Source organism: Passer domesticus, chromosome 6 (genome assembly GCF_036417665.1).
Source record: "Passer domesticus isolate bPasDom1 chromosome 6, bPasDom1.hap1, whole genome shotgun sequence".
NCBI lineage: Eukaryota > Metazoa > Chordata > Aves > Passeriformes > Passeridae > Passer > Passer domesticus.
In genome coordinates, this window is record NC_087479.1 from 62,469,495 (window position 1) to 62,487,665 (window position 18,171).

At 64.9% G+C, this 18,171-nt stretch overlaps 1 protein-coding gene across 1 annotated transcript; it reads right to left on the reverse strand.

Annotated features, from left to right (window-relative positions):
• Nucleotides 1-15,284: 15,284 nt before the first annotated feature.
• Nucleotides 15,285-16,684, reverse strand: LOC135302345 (serine/threonine-protein kinase pim-3-like). The gene is made up of 4 exons (XM_064422715.1): nucleotides 15,987-16,684; nucleotides 15,713-15,889; nucleotides 15,507-15,641; nucleotides 15,285-15,388 (listed from the first exon to the last, which is right to left on the reverse strand). The coding sequence occupies exons 1-4, from the start codon at nucleotides 16,606-16,608 to the stop codon at nucleotides 15,285-15,287; spliced, it is 1,038 nt and encodes a 345-aa protein (XP_064278785.1). The 5' UTR covers nucleotides 16,609-16,684.
• Between the last annotated feature and the right edge of the window lie 1,487 nt (nucleotides 16,685-18,171).

Here is an 18,171-nt window from a genome sequence, read left to right on the forward strand (position 1 = left end):
CACGGCATCTGCCCCGCGCCAAAGGGCAGCCGGCCGAAGGCCGCAGCCCAGCAGGGAGTGGGGATGTGCAGTGCCTGGCACTGGGAGCAGTGCCCGGGCCATGGGCTCACCGGCAAACCACGTGTAGGCCCGCTCCTGGAGGAAGGTGCCGCAACCGAAGTCGATGAGCTTCAGGTCGCCGCTCTCCGGGTCCACGAGGAGGTTCTCCGGCTTGATGTCCCGGTGCAGGACGCCGCAGGCGGTGCAGTGCCGCACGGCCTCCAGCACCTGGCAGAAAAGCCAGCGCGCCATCTCCTCGCACAGGAACTCCTGCTCCATCAGGAACTGCAGGAGATCCTGCGATGCCTCCGGACGCTCCATCACCAGCACGAAGCTGTCAGGCAGCTCAAACCAGTCGAGGAGCTGGATGATGTTGCGGCAGCCAGAGCCCACCTTCTCCATGAGCACGATCTCCATGGGCACGCGGGTGCCGTTGGGCTGTGAGGAGGAGAAAATCAGTGCCTCCCTTCAGCAGGCCTGATGCTGCCCTGGGGCTGCGCTGCGCCCTGCCCGGGATGCCCCAGTGCCCCCTTGCACAGCCTCCCTGGTGCTTGGGCTTCCTCCCGCCCAGGGGATGCTCGGGGGTGCCCCCTGCCCCCCGGCCCCACCACCGGTGTTCGGCACGCCCAGGCCCGCGATGCCGCGGCTCGCAGGCTGAGCCCAGGGCCCCCACCATCCCCCGCCTCCCACTCCCACTCGGCGCCTCGGGATTCTCCCCGCCCGTCCCGCTCTGTCCCGCTGGCCTCGCTCACTCACCAGCTCGTCCCACTGCAGGACGCTCTCCCGGGCCACGCGCTTGATGGCCACCTGCGAGCCATCGAGAAGAGGAGGGCTGAGCTCGAGCCCTGCCCCTCCCCACCGCTGCCCCTCCTCCCACGCCCGGCCGTTGCGGCCACTCACCGGGCTCCTGTCGGAGAGGCGGATGCCCGAGAAAACGGTGCCGAAGCCACCGCTCCCCAGCTGCGGGCCCAGCTGGTACAGCTCCTGCGGCTTCTTCTTTTGCCCTGCGGCCGAGAGCGAGCCATCAACCTTGCGCCCAGGAAGCCCCCAAGTGCCCGTGAGTGGAGCGGGCCGGGCCATCGCGGGCCGCATTGCTCTCACCTGCTTCCTGCTGCGCGCCGGGCAGCGGCCACCGCCTTGCAGCCGACGGGCCGGCGAGCGGCAGAGCTGGGCCAGCCGAGCGCGCACGGGCGGCTGCAGGAGCCCCCGCGCAGCGGGGCAGGGCGGCACCGTCGCTGTCCCCGGCGTCGTGGGCTGGACTCTGCTCTTGATGAGCGCCGGGGCTACAGCCCGAGGCTTGGCACAGGGGCGTCCCGGGAGCAGCTGCAAGCCAAGGAGGGCTTTTTGAAGCCGTGCCATCAGAGGCACTGGAAACAGCCAGCGACTAGGCTGCTCTCAGGGGCCCCGGCCTGGCCTGGCCGCGCCCCTCAAGAGCCCCGCGGGAGCCACGGACAGCTCCTCAGGAGATCTCACCTGCAATTAGAAAGCCCTTCGAGGCAGTCGAGGGCTGCCGTGGGACAGCTTCCTGGAGGTGGAGGAGCCTCCTTGGTGTCTGGAGGCTCGTCTGCACCACCAGGCTCGGGCTGTCGCCAGCCGGCACAAGGGGCACAGCGCCCTGGCAGCTGTGGGATGGACACTGCTGGCTCCAGGACGCTTGCTGCTCCGCCACCTTCTCCTCAGAAGGCTCCCCTGGATGGGGCTGGGCTCCCATTTGGACTTCTGGGCTTTCCCCGTCCACGTCGATGGTCAGGGCTACGCCGGTGTTGTTGGCGTCCACGAGTCCAAGGGAGCTGTGAGACCTGTCCCCGGTCTCCGCACCTTCTGCGGGCTGACAGGTCTCACTGGGCCTCTGCGAGGGATGGAGGCTGTCAGAGATAGCAGAGGCTCCTGGCAGCATGCAGGGTCTCTGACAGCCTGAGGTTCCCTTATGGATGGCGGCTCTCCCCTGCTGTGCCATCCTTGCAGGCCTTGAGGCTCTCCCAGGGATGGAGAATCTTGCTGGGAGCAGCCTCAAGAAGGGACGGAGGCTCCTGGAGGAGATGAACGAGCCACAGCAGGGCAGGTGGCCTCGCTTCACCAGCTCCTCCAGTTCTTTCCACAACGCCTGCCACATCCCAGAGTAGAGCGGCGCGCGTGTCCCACTGCGATCCCAGAGCAGCAGCATCAGTTCCTGCAGCTCCTGGGCCACTGCCACGCAGGGGCCGCAGCTGCAGGGCCTGCCCAGGGGGCTCGCGGGAGCACGTGGCCGCTTGCGGAGAGTGGCCCGAGGCCTGGGGGACCTGGGAGCCACAGGGGCTCCTCGGTTCCAACGTAAGCCTCTGGGCCGGAACCCGGGGCGCTTCCTCCTCTTTGCTGTCCGTGTCTGCCGGCTCCGTGGTTGCCGGTGGCCAGCGGCCCACCAGACAGCCACAGCGGCCAGCAGCAGGACCAGCGCAGTCAGCAGGACGCCACCGTCACTCATGGCTTCGGCACGTCCCATCGCGACCGCACTGGCAGCTGCGGGCGCTGGCCCGTCTTCAATAGCCACAGCGCGCTGATGTCACAGTGCTGCGGCCAGCACAGCCCTGGGGCATCACAGCCCTGCCTCACGCCAGCCCTCAGCCCCTTTGTGCCGTCACAGCCCAGCCCGCCTCAGGGATCAGCCGAACCGGCTCATGGCTGAAGGCGGACATGGCCGCAGAAAACCTGGTGGGAGTAAGAACGGGAGCTCAGCCCGTTGCAAGGAATCGTTCCCTGGAGCGAGTGGCGCACCAGGACGAGTGCTGGTGCCAGCAGCGGCAAGCCCACGGCTCCCAGGACGTTTCAGCATTACCAGCTGGAAACACCCACTACTCTGTGCCTGAGAAGACCCTCCAGAGGCAAAGGGAGTTGAAGTTCCTCTGTCTCTGGGGAGCTCTCCTGAGCTGGCTGTTGAGGGCGGCAAGAGTTTCTTGTTAGCAGCTCACTGACTTCTGCTGTGCCCCTGCTCTAAATAAATCGGCATTTGCCAAGGACCGCTCATTGTTCTCCCACTGCTTTGGCTTGGACTGGGATTCGGTTTCCTTCTTCCCAACAGCTGGCACACGTTGCGTTTGGATGGGAGTGGTGTGCATCAAACAGGGGTGGTTTGGTTTCTGCTGAGCAGGGCTTGCCCTCTTCAAGGACTTTGCAGTGGTGTCCCTTGGTACTCCTGTGCAATGTTTTCCACTGGGACGGGAGGGATGAGCGTTGAAGACAGAGGCAAAGAATGCACCTTAAACACCTTTGCCGTGTCTCTGTCCGTGTTTCTGAGGTGACCATCCACATCCTGGAAGGGGACAATGTTATTTCGGCAATGGTTTGTTTGTTTTATTTTTTTCTCCCCCAATAATGTATTTAAAACCACTCTTCCTATCGTGCCCCACATTTCTGGCCACCTTCGTGTCCCGCTGCGCTTTTGCCACACCAAATTTCTCCCTACAGTGGCTAGAAGCATCTGTGTATTCTTCTCCTGACCTGGATTCCACGGGGCACACAGCTCCTTTTTCCATCCTCTTTCCCAGAGAAGATGCCTGTCCAGGCAAGCCGGCCTTCCGCCTCGCCTGCTTGGCTTCCGACATTTGGGCATTGCCTGCTCCTGTGCCCTTAGGAGGTGATGTTTCCAAAGCGCCCAGCACTGATGGACCCCAGTACCTTCAAAAACATTTTCCCCGGGGACCTTGCTTAGCAGTTGCCTGAGCAGCCTGAAGGCTGCTCTCTTCATGGTCCAAGCTGAGGCTTTGCTGTCCCTTTTCCTCTTGTCAGAGGTTTGAGCCTCCATTTATTTGTGGTCGCTGTGGCCAAGACGGCCGCCAATCCCCGCTTGGCCCAGGGCAATGGGGCTCGGACGGCAGCCTGGCTCTAGGGGGGCTGAGCTGGAGAGTCCTGGGCTGTGGGGGGCTCCTCCCTTGCTGGGAGGAGGCTTCCTGGGGAGGAAGAGGCATCTGGCATGAGCCACGAGGCCTGGTGTGCATTTGCCTGCTGCCGATGGGAGGGAAAGAAGGAGGAAGAGTTCATCGGGGTTCAACCTGAAATGATGTTCTGCTGCTTCTGGTTCTTCTCAGAGCTTTGGAGAGGAGACGTCTCTGTCCCTGACACCCGCCGACCCTTGGAATGCACACGCATAGTGACCCGTGTGTCACTTCAGAAAGCACCAGGAAGCCCTTGTCACTTTGTTGAAATGCAGCTGTTGTTTCACTGTTGCTTTTCTTGGCTCGGTAAAGCCCCTCCTACCCGCACTACAGCCTGTGCTTGAAGACACAAAAGTACCATCCTGGAGGAAAGGCACGGAAAGCTTGACAAAGGCTGAAGGGAGCACTCCGATTACCCCTTTTCCCAAGAGGTTTCTTTAGCTGAAGTTGCTGACAAGGACCAGACTTGACACACCGCAATGGGTTTGTTGTTGTTTTATTTTTCGGGTCCTCAGTCCTGCGTGGGACTCGGTAAGTGGGTGCTGCAGAGGCTCCAGCAAGGCATCAAAAACGCCTGCCCCGCACCCAAGGGTGGCGCAAGATCTCCTCCAGCTCAGGCCTGTCCGCGGGCTGCTTGGCTAAGCACCACCGGATCAGATGTTGGCACTCTGGGGAGAGAGGCCAGAAAGCGCCGGTCACGGGCAGAAGGCTCCTGCCCAGCTGCCCCCGGCGCCCGCGGGGCCCGGGCCGTGCTGCGTGCGCTCAGAGCTGCGCCAGCTGACCGACCGCCTCTGCCCCGCGCGGGAGAGCGGCACGGCGGGACACGGCCGCCTCCTTCGGCCGCGCGTGCCACGCTGACCCCGTCGGGCACGAGCCACCTGCTGCGGCCGGCCCTCGGGGGCAGATCGACGTTGCGGGGAGCTGCGTGAGGGCCACGCCGGGCTGTGCGCCGCCACCTGCCGAAGCCCGCCTTCTTGAGGCCGGACACCAACCTGGAGAGACCTGCTGCCAGAAGAAGAGCTGCCCCAGCACGATGTCACGGTCGTCCCTGAAGGGGAGGCGCCCGCAGACCATGACGTACAGCAGCACGCCCAAGGACCAGGTGGTCGCCGCATGGCCGTGGTAGCAGCCGAGACAGATCCACTCGGGCGGGCTGTACTCGTGTGTTCCTAGGGGAGACAGGCGGCACTGTCCAGGCGCACGCTGCTGCCTTCCAGAGCCGAGGGCCAGGCTCCAGGCTGAGGCAGGGGCTGCACCTGCGGCCACGGCTATCCCCTGAGGCCACCCGGCGTCCCCCAGCAAGCTGGCCAAAGCCAGGAAACCATTCTGCAAGGCAGAGAAGGCCAGCGGAGCAGCCCAAGCCCTCGTGGGCCTGCCGAGCTGAGAGGCCGGGAGCTGGCTTTTGCCGCCCCCCTCTATCGGCAGGGCCGGCAGCCGGCTCCTGGGGCACGGCATCTGCCCCGCGCCAAAGGGCAGCCGGCCGAAGGCCGCAGCCCAGCAGGGAGTGGGGATGTGCAGTGCCTGGCACTGGGAGCAGTGCCCGGGCCATGGGCTCACCGGCAAACCACGTGTAGGCCCGCTCCTGGAGGAAGGTGCCGCAACCGAAGTCGATGAGCTTCAGGTCGCCGCTCTCCGGGTCCACGAGGAGGTTCTCCGGCTTGATGTCCCGGTGCAGGACGCCGCAGGCGGTGCAGTGCCGCACGGCCTCCAGCACCTGGCAGAAAAGCCAGCGCGCCATCTCCTCGCACAGGAACTCCTGCTCCATCAGGAACTGCAGGAGATCCTGCGATGCCTCCGGACGCTCCATCACCAGCACGAAGCTGTCAGGCAGCTCAAACCAGTCGAGGAGCTGGATGATGTTGCGGCAGCCAGAGCCCACCTTCTCCATGAGCACGATCTCCATGGGCACGCGGGTGCCGTTGGGCTGTGAGGAGGAGAAAATCAGTGCCTCCCTTCAGCAGGCCTGATGCTGCCCTGGGGCTGCGCTGCGCCCTGCCCGGGATGCCCCAGTGCCCCCTTGCACAGCCTCCCTGGTGCTTGGGCTTCCTCCCGCCCAGGGGATGCTCGGGGGTGCCCCCTGCCCCCCGGCCCCACCACCGGTGTTCGGCACGCCCAGGCCCGCGATGCCGCGGCTCGCAGGCTGAGCCCAGGGCCCCCACCATCCCCCGCCTCCCACTCCCACTCGGCGCCTCGGGATTCTCCCCGCCCGTCCCGCTCTGTCCCGCTGGCCTCGCTCACTCACCAGCTCGTCCCACTGCAGGACGCTCTCCCGGGCCACGCGCTTGATGGCCACCTGCGAGCCATCGAGAAGAGGAGGGCTGAGCTCGAGCCCTGCCCCTCCCCACCGCTGCCCCTCCTCCCACGCCCGGCCGTTGCGGCCACTCACCGGGCTCCCGTCGGAGAGGCGGATGCCCGAGAAAACGGTGCCGAAGCCACCGCTCCCCAGCTGCGGGCCCAGCTGGTACAGCTCCTGCGGCTTCTTCTTTTGCCCTGCGGCCGAGAGCGAGCCATCAACCTTGCGCCCAGGAAGCCCCCAAGTGCCCGTGAGTGGAGCGGGCCGGGCCATCGCGGGCCGCATTGCTCTCACCTGCTTCCTGCTGCGCGCCGGGCAGCGGCCACCGCCTTGCAGCCGACGGGCCGGCGAGCGGCAGAGCTGGGCCAGCCGAGCGCGCACGGGCGGCTGCAGGAGCCCCCGCGCAGCGGGGCAGGGCGGCACCGTCGCTGTCCCCGGCGTCGTGGGCTGGACTCTGCTCTTGATGCGCGCCGGGGCTACAGCCCGAGGCTTGGCACAGGGGCGTCCCGGGAGCAGCTGCAAGCCAAGGAGGGCTTTTTGAAGCCGTGCCATCAGAGGCACTGGAAACAGCCAGCGACTAGGCTGCTCTCAGGGGCCCCGGCCTGGCCTGGCCGCGCCCCTCAAGAGCCCCGCGGGAGCCACGGACAGCTCCTCAGGAGATCTCACCTGCAATTAGAAAGCCCTTCGAGGCAGTCGAGGGCTGCCGTGGGACAGCTTCCTGGAGGTGGAGGAGCCTCCTTGGTGTCTGGAGGCTCGTCTGCACCACCAGGCTCGGGCTGTCGCCAGCCGGCACAAGGGGCACAGCGCCCTGGCAGCTGTGGGATGGACACTGCTGGCTCCAGGACGCTTGCTGCTCCGCCACCTTCTCCTCAGAAGGCTCCCCTGGATGGGGCTGGGCTCCCATTTGGACTTCTGGGCTTTCCCCGTCCACGTCGATGGTCAGGGCTACGCCGGTGTTGTTGGCGTCCACGAGTCCAAGGGAGCTGTGAGACCTGTCCCCGGTCTCCGCACCTTCTGCGGGCTGACAGGTCTCACTGGGCCTCTGCGAGGGATGGAGGCTGTCAGAGATAGCAGAGGCTCCTGGCAGCATGCAGGGTCTCTGACAGCCTGAGGTTCCCTTATGGATGGCGGCTCTCCCCTGCTGTGCCATCCTTGCAGGCCTTGAGGCTCTCCCAGGGATGGAGAATCTTGCTGGGAGCAGCCTCAAGAAGGGACGGAGGCTCCTGGAGGAGATGAACGAGCCACAGCAGGGCAGGTGGCCTCGCTTCACCAGCTCCTCCAGTTCTTTCCACAACGCCTGCCACATCCCAGAGTAGAGCGGCGCGCGTGTCCCACTGCGATCCCAGAGCAGCAGCATCAGTTCCTGCAGCTCCTGGGCCACTGCCACGCAGGGGCCGCAGCTGCAGGGCCTGCCCAGGGGGCTCGCGGGAGCACGTGGCCGCTTGCGGAGAGTGGCCCGAGGCCTGGGGGACCTGGGAGCCACAGGGGCTCCTCGGTTCCAACGTAAGCCTCTGGGCCGGAACCCGGGGCGCTTCCTCCTCTTTGCTGTCCGTGTCTGCCGGCTCCGTGGTTGCCGGTGGCCAGCGGCCCACCAGACAGCCACAGCGGCCAGCAGCAGGACCAGCGCAGTCAGCAGGACGCCACCGTCACTCATGGCTTCGGCACGTCCCATCGCGACCGCACTGGCAGCTGCGGGCGCTGGCCCGTCTTCAATAGCCACAGCGCGCTGATGTCACAGTGCTGCGGCCAGCACAGCCCTGGGGCATCACAGCCCTGCCTCACGCCAGCCCTCAGCCCCTTTGTGCCGTCACAGCCCAGCCCGCCTCAGGGATCAGCCGAACCGGCTCATGGCTGAAGGCGGACATGGCCGCAGAAAACCTGGTGGGAGTAAGAACGGGAGCTCAGCCCGTTGCAAGGAATCGTTCCCTGGAGCGAGTGGCGCACCAGGACGAGTGCTGGTGCCAGCAGCGGCAAGCCCACGGCTCCCAGGACGTTTCAGCATTACCAGCTGGAAACACCCACTACTCTGTGCCTGAGAAGACCCTCCAGAGGCAAAGGGAGTTGAAGTTCCTCTGTCTCTGGGGAGCTCTCCTGAGCTGGCTGTTGAGGGCGGCAAGAGTTTCTTGTTAGCAGCTCACTGACTTCTGCTGTGCCCCTGCTCTAAATAAATCGGCATTTGCCAAGGACCGCTCATTGTTCTCCCACTGCTTTGGCTTGGACTGGGATTCGGTTTCCTTCTTCCCAACAGCTGGCACACGTTGCGTTTGGATGGGAGTGGTGTGCATCAAACAGGGGTGGTTTGGTTTCTGCTGAGCAGGGCTTGCCCTCTTCAAGGACTTTGCAGTGGTGTCCCTTGGTACTCCTGTGCAATGTTTTCCACTGGGACGGGAGGGATGAGCGTTGAAGACAGAGGCAAAGAATGCACCTTAAACACCTTTGCCGTGTCTCTGTCCGTGTTTCTGAGGTGACCATCCACATCCTGGAAGGGGACAATGTTATTTCGGCAATGGTTTGTTTGTTTTATTTTTTTCTCCCCCAATAATGTATTTAAAACCACTCTTCCTATCGTGCCCCACATTTCTGGCCACCTTCGTGTCCCGCTGCGCTTTTGCCACACCAAATTTCTCCCTACAGTGGCTAGAAGCATCTGTGTATTCTTCTCCTGACCTGGATTCCACGGGGCACACAGCTCCTTTTTCCATCCTCTTTCCCAGAGAAGATGCCTGTCCAGGCAAGCCGGCCTTCCGCCTCGCCTGCTTGGCTTCCGACATTTGGGCATTGCCTGCTCCTGTGCCCTTAGGAGGTGATGTTTCCAAAGCGCCCAGCACTGATGGACCCCAGTACCTTCAAAAACATTTTCCCCGGGGACCTTGCTTAGCAGTTGCCTGAGCAGCCTGAAGGCTGCTCTCTTCATGGTCCAAGCTGAGGCTTTGCTGTCCCTTTTCCTCTTGTCAGAGGTTTGAGCCTCCATTTATTTGTGGTCGCTGTGGCCAAGACGGCCGCCAATCCCCGCTTGGCCCAGGGCAATGGGGCTCGGACGGCAGCCTGGCTCTAGGGGGGCTGAGCTGGAGAGTCCTGGGCTGTGGGGGGCTCCTCCCTTGCTGGGAGGAGGCTTCCTGGGGAGGAAGAGGCATCTGGCATGAGCCACGAGGCCTGGTGTGCATTTGCCTGCTGCCGATGGGAGGGAAAGAAGGAGGAAGAGTTCATCGGGGTTCAACCTGAAATGATGTTCTGCTGCTTCTGGTTCTTCTCAGAGCTTTGGAGAGGAGACGTCTCTGTCCCTGACACCCGCCGACCCTTGGAATGCACACGCATAGTGACCCGTGTGTCACTTCAGAAAGCACCAGGAAGCCCTTGTCACTTTGTTGAAATGCAGCTGTTGTTTCACTGTTGCTTTTCTTGGCTCGGTAAAGCCCCTCCTACCCGCACTACAGCCTGTGCTTGAAGACACAAAAGTACCATCCTGGAGGAAAGGCACGGAAAGCTTGACAAAGGCTGAAGGGAGCACTCCGATTACCCCTTTTCCCAAGAGGTTTCTTTAGCTGAAGTTGCTGACAAGGACCAGACTTGACGCACCGCAATGGGTTTGTTGTTGTTTTATTTTTCGGGTCCTCAGTCCTGCGTGGGACTCGGTAAGTGGGTGCTGCAGAGGCTCCAGCAAGGCATCAAAAACGCCTGCCCCGCACCCAAGGGTGGCGCAAGATCTCCTCCAGCTCAGGCCTGTCCGCGGGCTGCTTGGCTAAGCACCACCGGATCAGATGTTGGCACTCTGGGGAGAGAGGCCAGAAAGCGCCGGTCACGGGCAGAAGGCTCCTGCCCAGCTGCCCCCGGCGCCCGCGGGGCCCGGGCCGTGCTGCGTGCGCTCAGAGCTGCGCCAGCTGACCGACCGCCTCTGCCCCGCGCGGGAGAGCGGCACGGCGGGACACGGCCGCCTCCTTCGGCCGCGCGTGCCACGCTGACCCCGTCGGGCACGAGCCACCTGCTGCGGCCGGCCCTCGGGGGCAGATCGACGTTGCGGGGAGCTGCGTGAGGGCCACGCCGGGCTGTGCGCCGCCACCTGCCGAAGCCCGCCTTCTTGAGGCCGGACACCAACCTGGAGAGACCTGCTGCCAGAAGAAGAGCTGCCCCAGCACGATGTCACGGTCGTCCCTGAAGGGGAGGCGCCCGCAGACCATGACGTACAGCAGCACGCCCAAGGACCAGGTGGTCGCCGCATGGCCGTGGTAGCAGCCGAGACAGATCCACTCGGGCGGGCTGTACTCGTGTGTTCCTAGGGGAGACAGGCGGCACTGTCCAGGCGCACGCTGCTGCCTTCCAGAGCCTAGGGCCAGGCTCCAGGCTGAGGCAGGGGCTGCACCCGCGGCCACGGCTATCCCCCGAGGCCACCCGGCGCCCCCCAGCCAGCTGGCCAAAGCCAGGAAACCATTCTGCAAGGCAGAGAAGGCCAGCGGAGCAGCCCAAGCCCTCGTGGGCCTGCCGAGCTGGCTTTTGCCTCCCCCCTCTGTCGGCAGGGCCGGCAGCCGGCTCCTGGGGCACGGCATCTGCCCCGCGCCAAAGGGCAGCCGGCCGAAGGCCGCAGCCCAGCAGGGAGTGGGGATGTGCAGTGCCTGGCACTGGGAGCAGGGCCCGGGCCGTGGGCTCACCGGCAAACCACGTGTAGGCCCGCTCCTGGAGGAAGGTGCCGCAACCGAAGTCGATGAGCTTCAGGTCGCCGCTCTCCGGGTCCACGAGGAGGTTCTCCGGCTTGATGTCCCGGTGCAGGACGCCGCAGGCGGTGCAGTGCTGCACGGCCTCCAGCACCTGGCAGAAAAGCCAGCGCGCCATCTCCTCGCACAGGAACTCCTGCTCCATCAGGAACTGCAGGAGATCCTGCGATGCCTCCGGACGCTCCATCACCAGCACGAAGCTGTCAGGCAGCTCAAACCAGTCGAGGAGCTGGATGATGTTGCGGCAGCCAGAGCCCACCTTCTCCATGAGCACGATCTCCATGGGCACGCGGGTGCCGTTGGGCTGTGAGGAGGAGAAAATCAGTGCCTCCCTTCAGCAGGCCTGATGCTGCCCTGGGGCCGCGCTGCGCCCTGCCCGGGATGCCCCAGTGCCCCCTTGCGCAGCCTCCCTGGTGCTTGGGCTTCCTCCCGCCCAGGGGATGCTCGGGGGTGCCCCCTGCCCCCCGGCCCCACCACCGGTGTTCGGCACGCCCAGGCCCGCGATGCCGCGGCTCGCAGGCTGAGCCCAGGGCCCCCACCATCCCCCGCCTCCCACTCCCACTCGGCGCCTCGGGATTCTCCCCGCCCGTCCCGCTCTGTCCCGCTGGCCTCGCTCACTCACCAGCTCGTCCCACTGCAGGACGCTCTCCCGGGCCACGCGTTTGATGGCCACCTGCGAGCCATCGAGAAGAGGAGGGCTGAGCTCGAGCCCTGCCCCTCCCCACCGCTGCCCCTCCTCCCACGCCCGGCCGTTGCGGCCACTCACCGGGCTCCCGTCGGAGAGGCGGATGCCCGAGAAAACGGTGCCGAAGCCACCGCTCCCCAGCTGCGGGCCCAGCTGGTACAGCTCCTGCGGCTTCTTCTTTTGCCCTGCGGCCGAGAGCGAGCCATCAACCTTGCGCCCAGGAAGCCCCCAAGTGCCCGTGAGTGGAGCGGGCCGGGCCATCGCGGGCCGCATTGCTCTCACCTGCTTCCTGCTGCGCGCCGGGCAGCGGCCACCGCCTTGCAGCCGACGGGCCGGCGAGCGGCAGAGCTGGGCCAGCCGAGCGCGCACGGGCGGCTGCAGGAGCCCCCGCGCAGCGGGGCAGGGCGGCACCGTCGCTGTCCCCGGCGTCGTGGGCTGGACTCTGCTCTTGATGCGCGCCGGGGCTACAGCCCGAGGCTTGGCACAGGGGCGTCCCGGGAGCAGCTGCAAGCCAAGGAGGGCTTTTTGAAGCCGTGCCATCAGAGGCACTGGAAACAGCCAGCGACTAGGCTGCTCTCAGGGGCCCCGGCCTGGCCTGGCCGCGCCCCTCAAGAGCCCCGCGGGAGCCACGGACAGCTCCTCAGGAGATCTCACCTGCAATTAGAAAGCCCTTCGAGGCAGTCGAGGGCTGCCGTGGGACAGCTTCCTGGAGGTGGAGGAGCCTCCTTGGTGTCTGGAGGCTCGTCTGCACCACCAGGCTCGGGCTGTCGCCAGCCGGCACAAGGGGCACAGCGCCCTGGCAGCTGTGGGATGGACACTGCTGGCTCCAGGACGCTTGCTGCTCCGCCACCTTCTCCTCAGAAGGCTCCCCTGGATGGGGCTGGGCTCCCATTTGGACTTCTGGGCTTTCCCCGTCCACGTCGATGGTCAGGGCTACGCCGGTGTTGTTGGCGTCCACGAGTCCAAGGGAGCTGTGAGACCTGTCCCCGGTCTCCGCACCTTCTGCGGGCTGACAGGTCTCACTGGGCCTCTGCGAGGGATGGAGGCTGTCAGAGATAGCAGAGGCTCCTGGCAGCATGCAGGGTCTCTGACAGCCTGAGGTTCCCTTATGGATGGCGGCTCTCCCCTGCTGTGCCATCCTTGCAGGCCTTGAGGCTCTCCCAGGGATGGAGAATCTTGCTGGGAGCAGCCTCAAGAAGGGACGGAGGCTCCTGGAGGAGATGAACGAGCCACAGCAGGGCAGGTGGCCTCGCTTCACCAGCTCCTCCAGTTCTTTCCACAACGCCTGCCACATCCCAGAGTAGAGCGGCGCGCGTGTCCCACTGCGATCCCAGAGCAGCAGCATCAGTTCCTGCAGCTCCTGGGCCACTGCCACGCAGGGGCCGCAGCTGCAGGGCCTGCCCAGGGGGCTCGCGGGAGCACGTGGCCGCTTGCGGAGAGTGGCCCGAGGCCTGGGGGACCTGGGAGCCACAGGGGCTCCTCGGTTCCAACGTAAGCCTCTGGGCCGGAACCCGGGGCGCTTCCTCCTCTTTGCTGTCCGTGTCTGCCGGCTCCGTGGTTGCCGGTGGCCAGCGGCCCACCAGACAGCCACAGCGGCCAGCAGCAGGACCAGCGCAGTCAGCAGGACGCCACCGTCACTCATGGCTTCGGCACGTCCCATCGCGACCGCACTGGCAGCTGCGGGCGCTGGCCCGTCTTCAATAGCCACAGCGCGCTGATGTCACAGTGCTGCGGCCAGCACAGCCCTGGGGCATCACAGCCCTGCCTCACGCCAGCCCTCAGCCCCTTTGTGCCGTCACAGCCCAGCCCGCCTCAGGGATCAGCCGAACCGGCTCATGGCTGAAGGCGGACATGGCCGCAGAAAACCTGGTGGGAGTAAGAACGGGAGCTCAGCCCGTTGCAAGGAATCGTTCCCTGGAGCGAGTGGCGCACCAGGACGAGTGCTGGTGCCAGCAGCGGCAAGCCCACGGCTCCCAGGACGTTTCAGCATTACCAGCTGGAAACACCCACTACTCTGTGCCTGAGAAGACCCTCCAGAGGCAAAGGGAGTTGAAGTTCCTCTGTCTCTGGGGAGCTCTCCTGAGCTGGCTGTTGAGGGCAGCAAGAGTTTCTTGTTAGCAGCTCACTGACTTCTGCTGTGCCCCTGCTCTAAATAAATCGGCATTTGCCAAGGACCGCTCATTGTTCTCCCACTGCTTTGGCTTGGACTGGGATTCGGTTTCCTTCTTCCCAACAGCTGGCACACGTTGCGTTTGGATGGGAGTGGTGTGCATCAAACAGGGGTGGTTTGGTTTCTGCTGAGCAGGGCTTGCCCTCTTCAAGGACTTTGCAGTGGTGTCCCTTGGTACTCCTGTGCAATGTTTTCCACTGGGACGGGAGGGATGAGCGTTGAAGACAGAGGCAAAGAATGCACCTTAAACACCTTTGCCGTGTCTCTGTCCGTGTTTCTGAGGTGACCATCCACATCCTGGAAGGGGACAATGTTATTTCGGCAATGGTTTGTTTGTTTTATTTTTTTCTCCCCCAATAATGTATTTAAAACCACTCTTCCTATCGTGCCCCACATTTCTGGCCACCTTCGTGTCCCGCTGCGCTTTTGCCACACCAAATTTCTCCCTACAGTGGCTAGAAGCATCTGTGTATTCTTCTCCTGACCTGGATTCCACGGGGCACACAGCTCCTTTTTCCATCCTCTTTCCCAGAGAAGATGCCTGTCCAGGCAAGCCGGCCTTCCGCCTCGCCTGCTTGGCTTCCGACATTTGGGCATTGCCTGCTCCTGTGCCCTTAGGAGGTGATGTTTCCAAAGCGCCCAGCACTGATGGACCCCAGTACCTTCAAAAACATTTTCCCCGGGGACCTTGCTTAGCAGTTGCCTGAGCAGCCTGAAGGCTGCTCTCTTCATGGTCCAAGCTGAGGCTTTGCTGTCCCTTTTCCTCTTGTCAGAGGTTTGAGCCTCCATTTATTTGTGGTCGCTGTGGCCAAGACGGCCGCCAATCCCCGCTTGGCCCAGGGCAATGGGGCTCGGACGGCAGCCTGGCTCTAGGGGGGCTGAGCTGGAGAGTCCTGGGCTGTGGGGGGCTCCTCCCTTGCTGGGAGGAGGCTTCCTGGGGAGGAAGAGGCATCTGGCATGAGCCACGAGGCCTGGTGTGCATTTGCCTGCTGCCGATGGGAGGGAAAGAAGGAGGAAGAGTTCATCGGGGTTCAACCTGAAATGATGTTCTGCTGCTTCTGGTTCTTCTCAGAGCTTTGGAGAGGAGACGTCTCTGTCCCTGACACCCGCCGACCCTTGGAATGCACACGCATAGTGACCCGTGTGTCACTTCAGAAAGCACCAGGAAGCCCTTGTCACTTTGTTGAAATGCAGCTGTTGTTTCACTGTTGCTTTTCTTGGCTCGGTAAAGCCCCTCCTACCCGCACTACAGCCTGTGCTTGAAGACACAAAAGTACCATCCTGGAGGAAAGGCACGGAAAGCTTGACAAAGGCTGAAGGGAGCACTCCGATTACCCCTTTTCCCAAGAGGTTTCTTTAGCTGAAGTTGCTGACAAGGACCAGACTTGACGCACCGCAATGGGTTTGTTGTTGTTTTATTTTTCGGGTCCTCAGTCCTGCGTGGGACTCGGTAAGTGGGTGCTGCAGAGGCTCCAGCAAGGCATCAAAAACGCCTGCCCCGCACCCAAGGGTGGCGCAAGATCTCCTCCAGCTCAGGCCTGTCCGCGGGCTGCTTGGCTAAGCACCACCGGATCAGATGTTGGCACTCTGGGGAGAGAGGCCAGAAAGCGCCGGTCACGGGCAGAAGGCTCCTGCCCAGCTGCCCCCGGCGCCCGCGGGGCCCGGGCCGTGCTGCGTGCGCTCAGAGCTGCGCCAGCTGACCGACCGCCTCTGCCCCGCGCGGGAGAGCGGCACGGCGGGACACGGCCGCCTCCTTCGGCCGCGCGTGCCACGCTGACCCCGTCGGGCACGAGCCACCTGCTGCGGCCGGCCCTCGGGGGCAGATCGACGTTGCGGGGAGCTGCGTGAGGGCCACGCCGGGCTGTGCGCCGCCACCTGCCGAAGCCCGCCTTCTTGAGGCCGGACACCAACCTGGAGAGACCTGCTGCCAGAAGAAGAGCTGCCCCAGCACGATGTCACGGTCGTCCCTGAAGGGGAGGCGCCCGCAGACCATGACGTACAGCAGCACGCCCAAGGACCAGGTGGTCGCCGCATGGCCGTGGTAGCAGCCGAGACAGATCCACTCGGGCGGGCTGTACTCGTGTGTTCCTAGGGGAGACAGGCGGCACTGTCCAGGCGCACGCTGCTGCCTTCCAGAGCCTAGGGCCAGGCTCCAGGCTGAGGCAGGGGCTGCACCCGCGGCCACGGCTATCCCCCGAGGCCACCCGGCGCCCCCCAGCCAGCTGGCCAAAGCCAGGAAACCATTCTGCAAGGCAGAGAAGGCCAGCGGAGCAGCCCAAGCCCTCGTGGGCCTGCCGAGCTGGCTTTTGCCGCCCCCCTCTGTCGGCAGGGCCGGCAGCCGGCTCCTGGGGCACGGCATCTGCCCCGCGCCAAAGGGCAGCCGGCCGAAGGCCGCAGCCCAGCAGGGAGTGGGGATGTGCAGTGCCTGGCACTGGGAGCAGGGCCCGGGCCGTGGGCTCACCGGCAAACCACGTGTAGGCCCGCTCCTGGAGGAAGGTGCCGCAACCGAAGTCGATGAGCTTCAGGTCGCCGCTCTCCGGGTCCACGAGGAGGTTCTCCGGCTTGATGTCCCGGTGCAGGACGCCGCAGGCGGTGCAGTGCCGCACGGCCTCCAGCACCTGGCAGAAAAGCCAGCGCGCCATCTCCTCGCACAGGAACTCCTGCTCCATCAGGAACTGCAGGAGATCCTGCGATGCCTCCGGACGCTCCATCACCAGCACGAAGCTGTCAGGCAGCTCAAACCAGTCGAGGAGCTGGATGATGTTGCGGCAGCCAGAGCCCACCTTCTCCATGAGCACGATCTCCATGGGCACGCGGGTGCCGTTGGGCTGTGAGGAGGAGAAAATCAGTGCCTCCCTTCAGCAGGCCTGATGCTGCCCTGGGGCTGCGCTGCGCCCTGCCCGGGATGCCCCAGTGCCCCCTTGCGCAGCCTCCCTGGTGCTTGGGCTTCCTCCCGCCCAGGGGATGCTCGGGGGTGCCCCCTGCCCCCCGGCCCCACCACCGGTGTTCGGCACGCCCAGGCCCGCGATGCCGCGGCTCGCAGGCTGAGCCCAGGGCCCCCACCATCCCCCGCCTCCCACTCCCACTCGGCGCCTCGGGATTCTCCCCGCCCGTCCCGCTCTGTCCCGCTGGCCTCGCTCACTCACCAGCTCGTCCCACTGCAGGACGCTCTCCCGGGCCACGCGTTTGATGGCCACCTGCGAGCCATCGAGAAGAGGAGGGCTGAGCTCGAGCCCTGCCCCTCCCCACCGCTGCCCCTCCTCCCACGCCCGGCCGTTGCGGCCACTCACCGGGCTCCCGTCGGAGAGGCGGATGCCCGAGAAAACGGTGCCGAAGCCACCGCTCCCCAGCTGCGGGCCCAGCTGGTACAGCTCCTGCGGCTTCTTCTTTTGCCCTGCGGCCGAGAGCGAGCCATCAACCTTGCGCCCAGGAAGCCCCCAAGTGCCCGTGAGTGGAGCGGGCCGGGCCATCGCGGGCCGCATTGCTCTCACCTGCTTCCTGCTGCGCGCCGGGCAGCGGCCACCGCCTTGCAGCCGACGGGCCGGCGAGCGGCAGAGCTGGGCCAGCCGAGCGCGCACGGGCGGCTGCAGGAGCCCCCGCGCAGCGGGGCAGGGCGGCACCGTCGCTGTCCCCGGCGTCGTGGGCTGGACTCTGCTCTTGATGAGCGCCGGGGCTACAGCCCGAGGCTTGGCACAGGGGCGTCCCGGGAGCAGCTGCAAGCCAAGGAGGGCTTTTTGAAGCCGTGCCATCAGAGGCACTGGAAACAGCCAGCGACTAGGCTGCTCTCAGGGGCCCCGGCCTGGCCTGGCCGCGCCCCTCAAGAGCCCCGCGGGAGCCACGGACAGCTCCTCAGGAGATCTCACCTGCAATTAGAAAGCCCTTCGAGGCAGTCGAGGGCTGCCGTGGGACAGCTTCCTGGAGGTGGAGGAGCCTCCTTGGTGTCTGGAGGCTCGTCTGCACCACCAGGCTCGGGCTGTCGCCAGCCGGCACAAGGGGCACAGCGCCCTGGCAGCTGTGGGATGGACACTGCTGGCTCCAGGACGCTTGCTGCTCCGCCACCTTCTCCTCAGAAGGCTCCCCTGGATGGGGCTGGGCTCCCATTTGGACTTCTGGGCTTTCCCCGTCCACGTCGATGGTCAGGGCTACGCCGGTGTTGTTGGCGTCCACGAGTCCAAGGGAGCTGTGAGACCTGTCCCCGGTCTCCACACCTTCTGCGGGCTGACAGGTCTCACTGGGCCTCTGCGAGGGATGGAGGCTGTCAGAGATAGCAGAGGCTCCTGGCAGCATGCAGGGTCTCTGACAGCCTGAGGTTCCCTTATGGATGGCGGCTCTCCCCTGCTGTGCCATCCTTGCAGGCCTTGAGGCTCTCC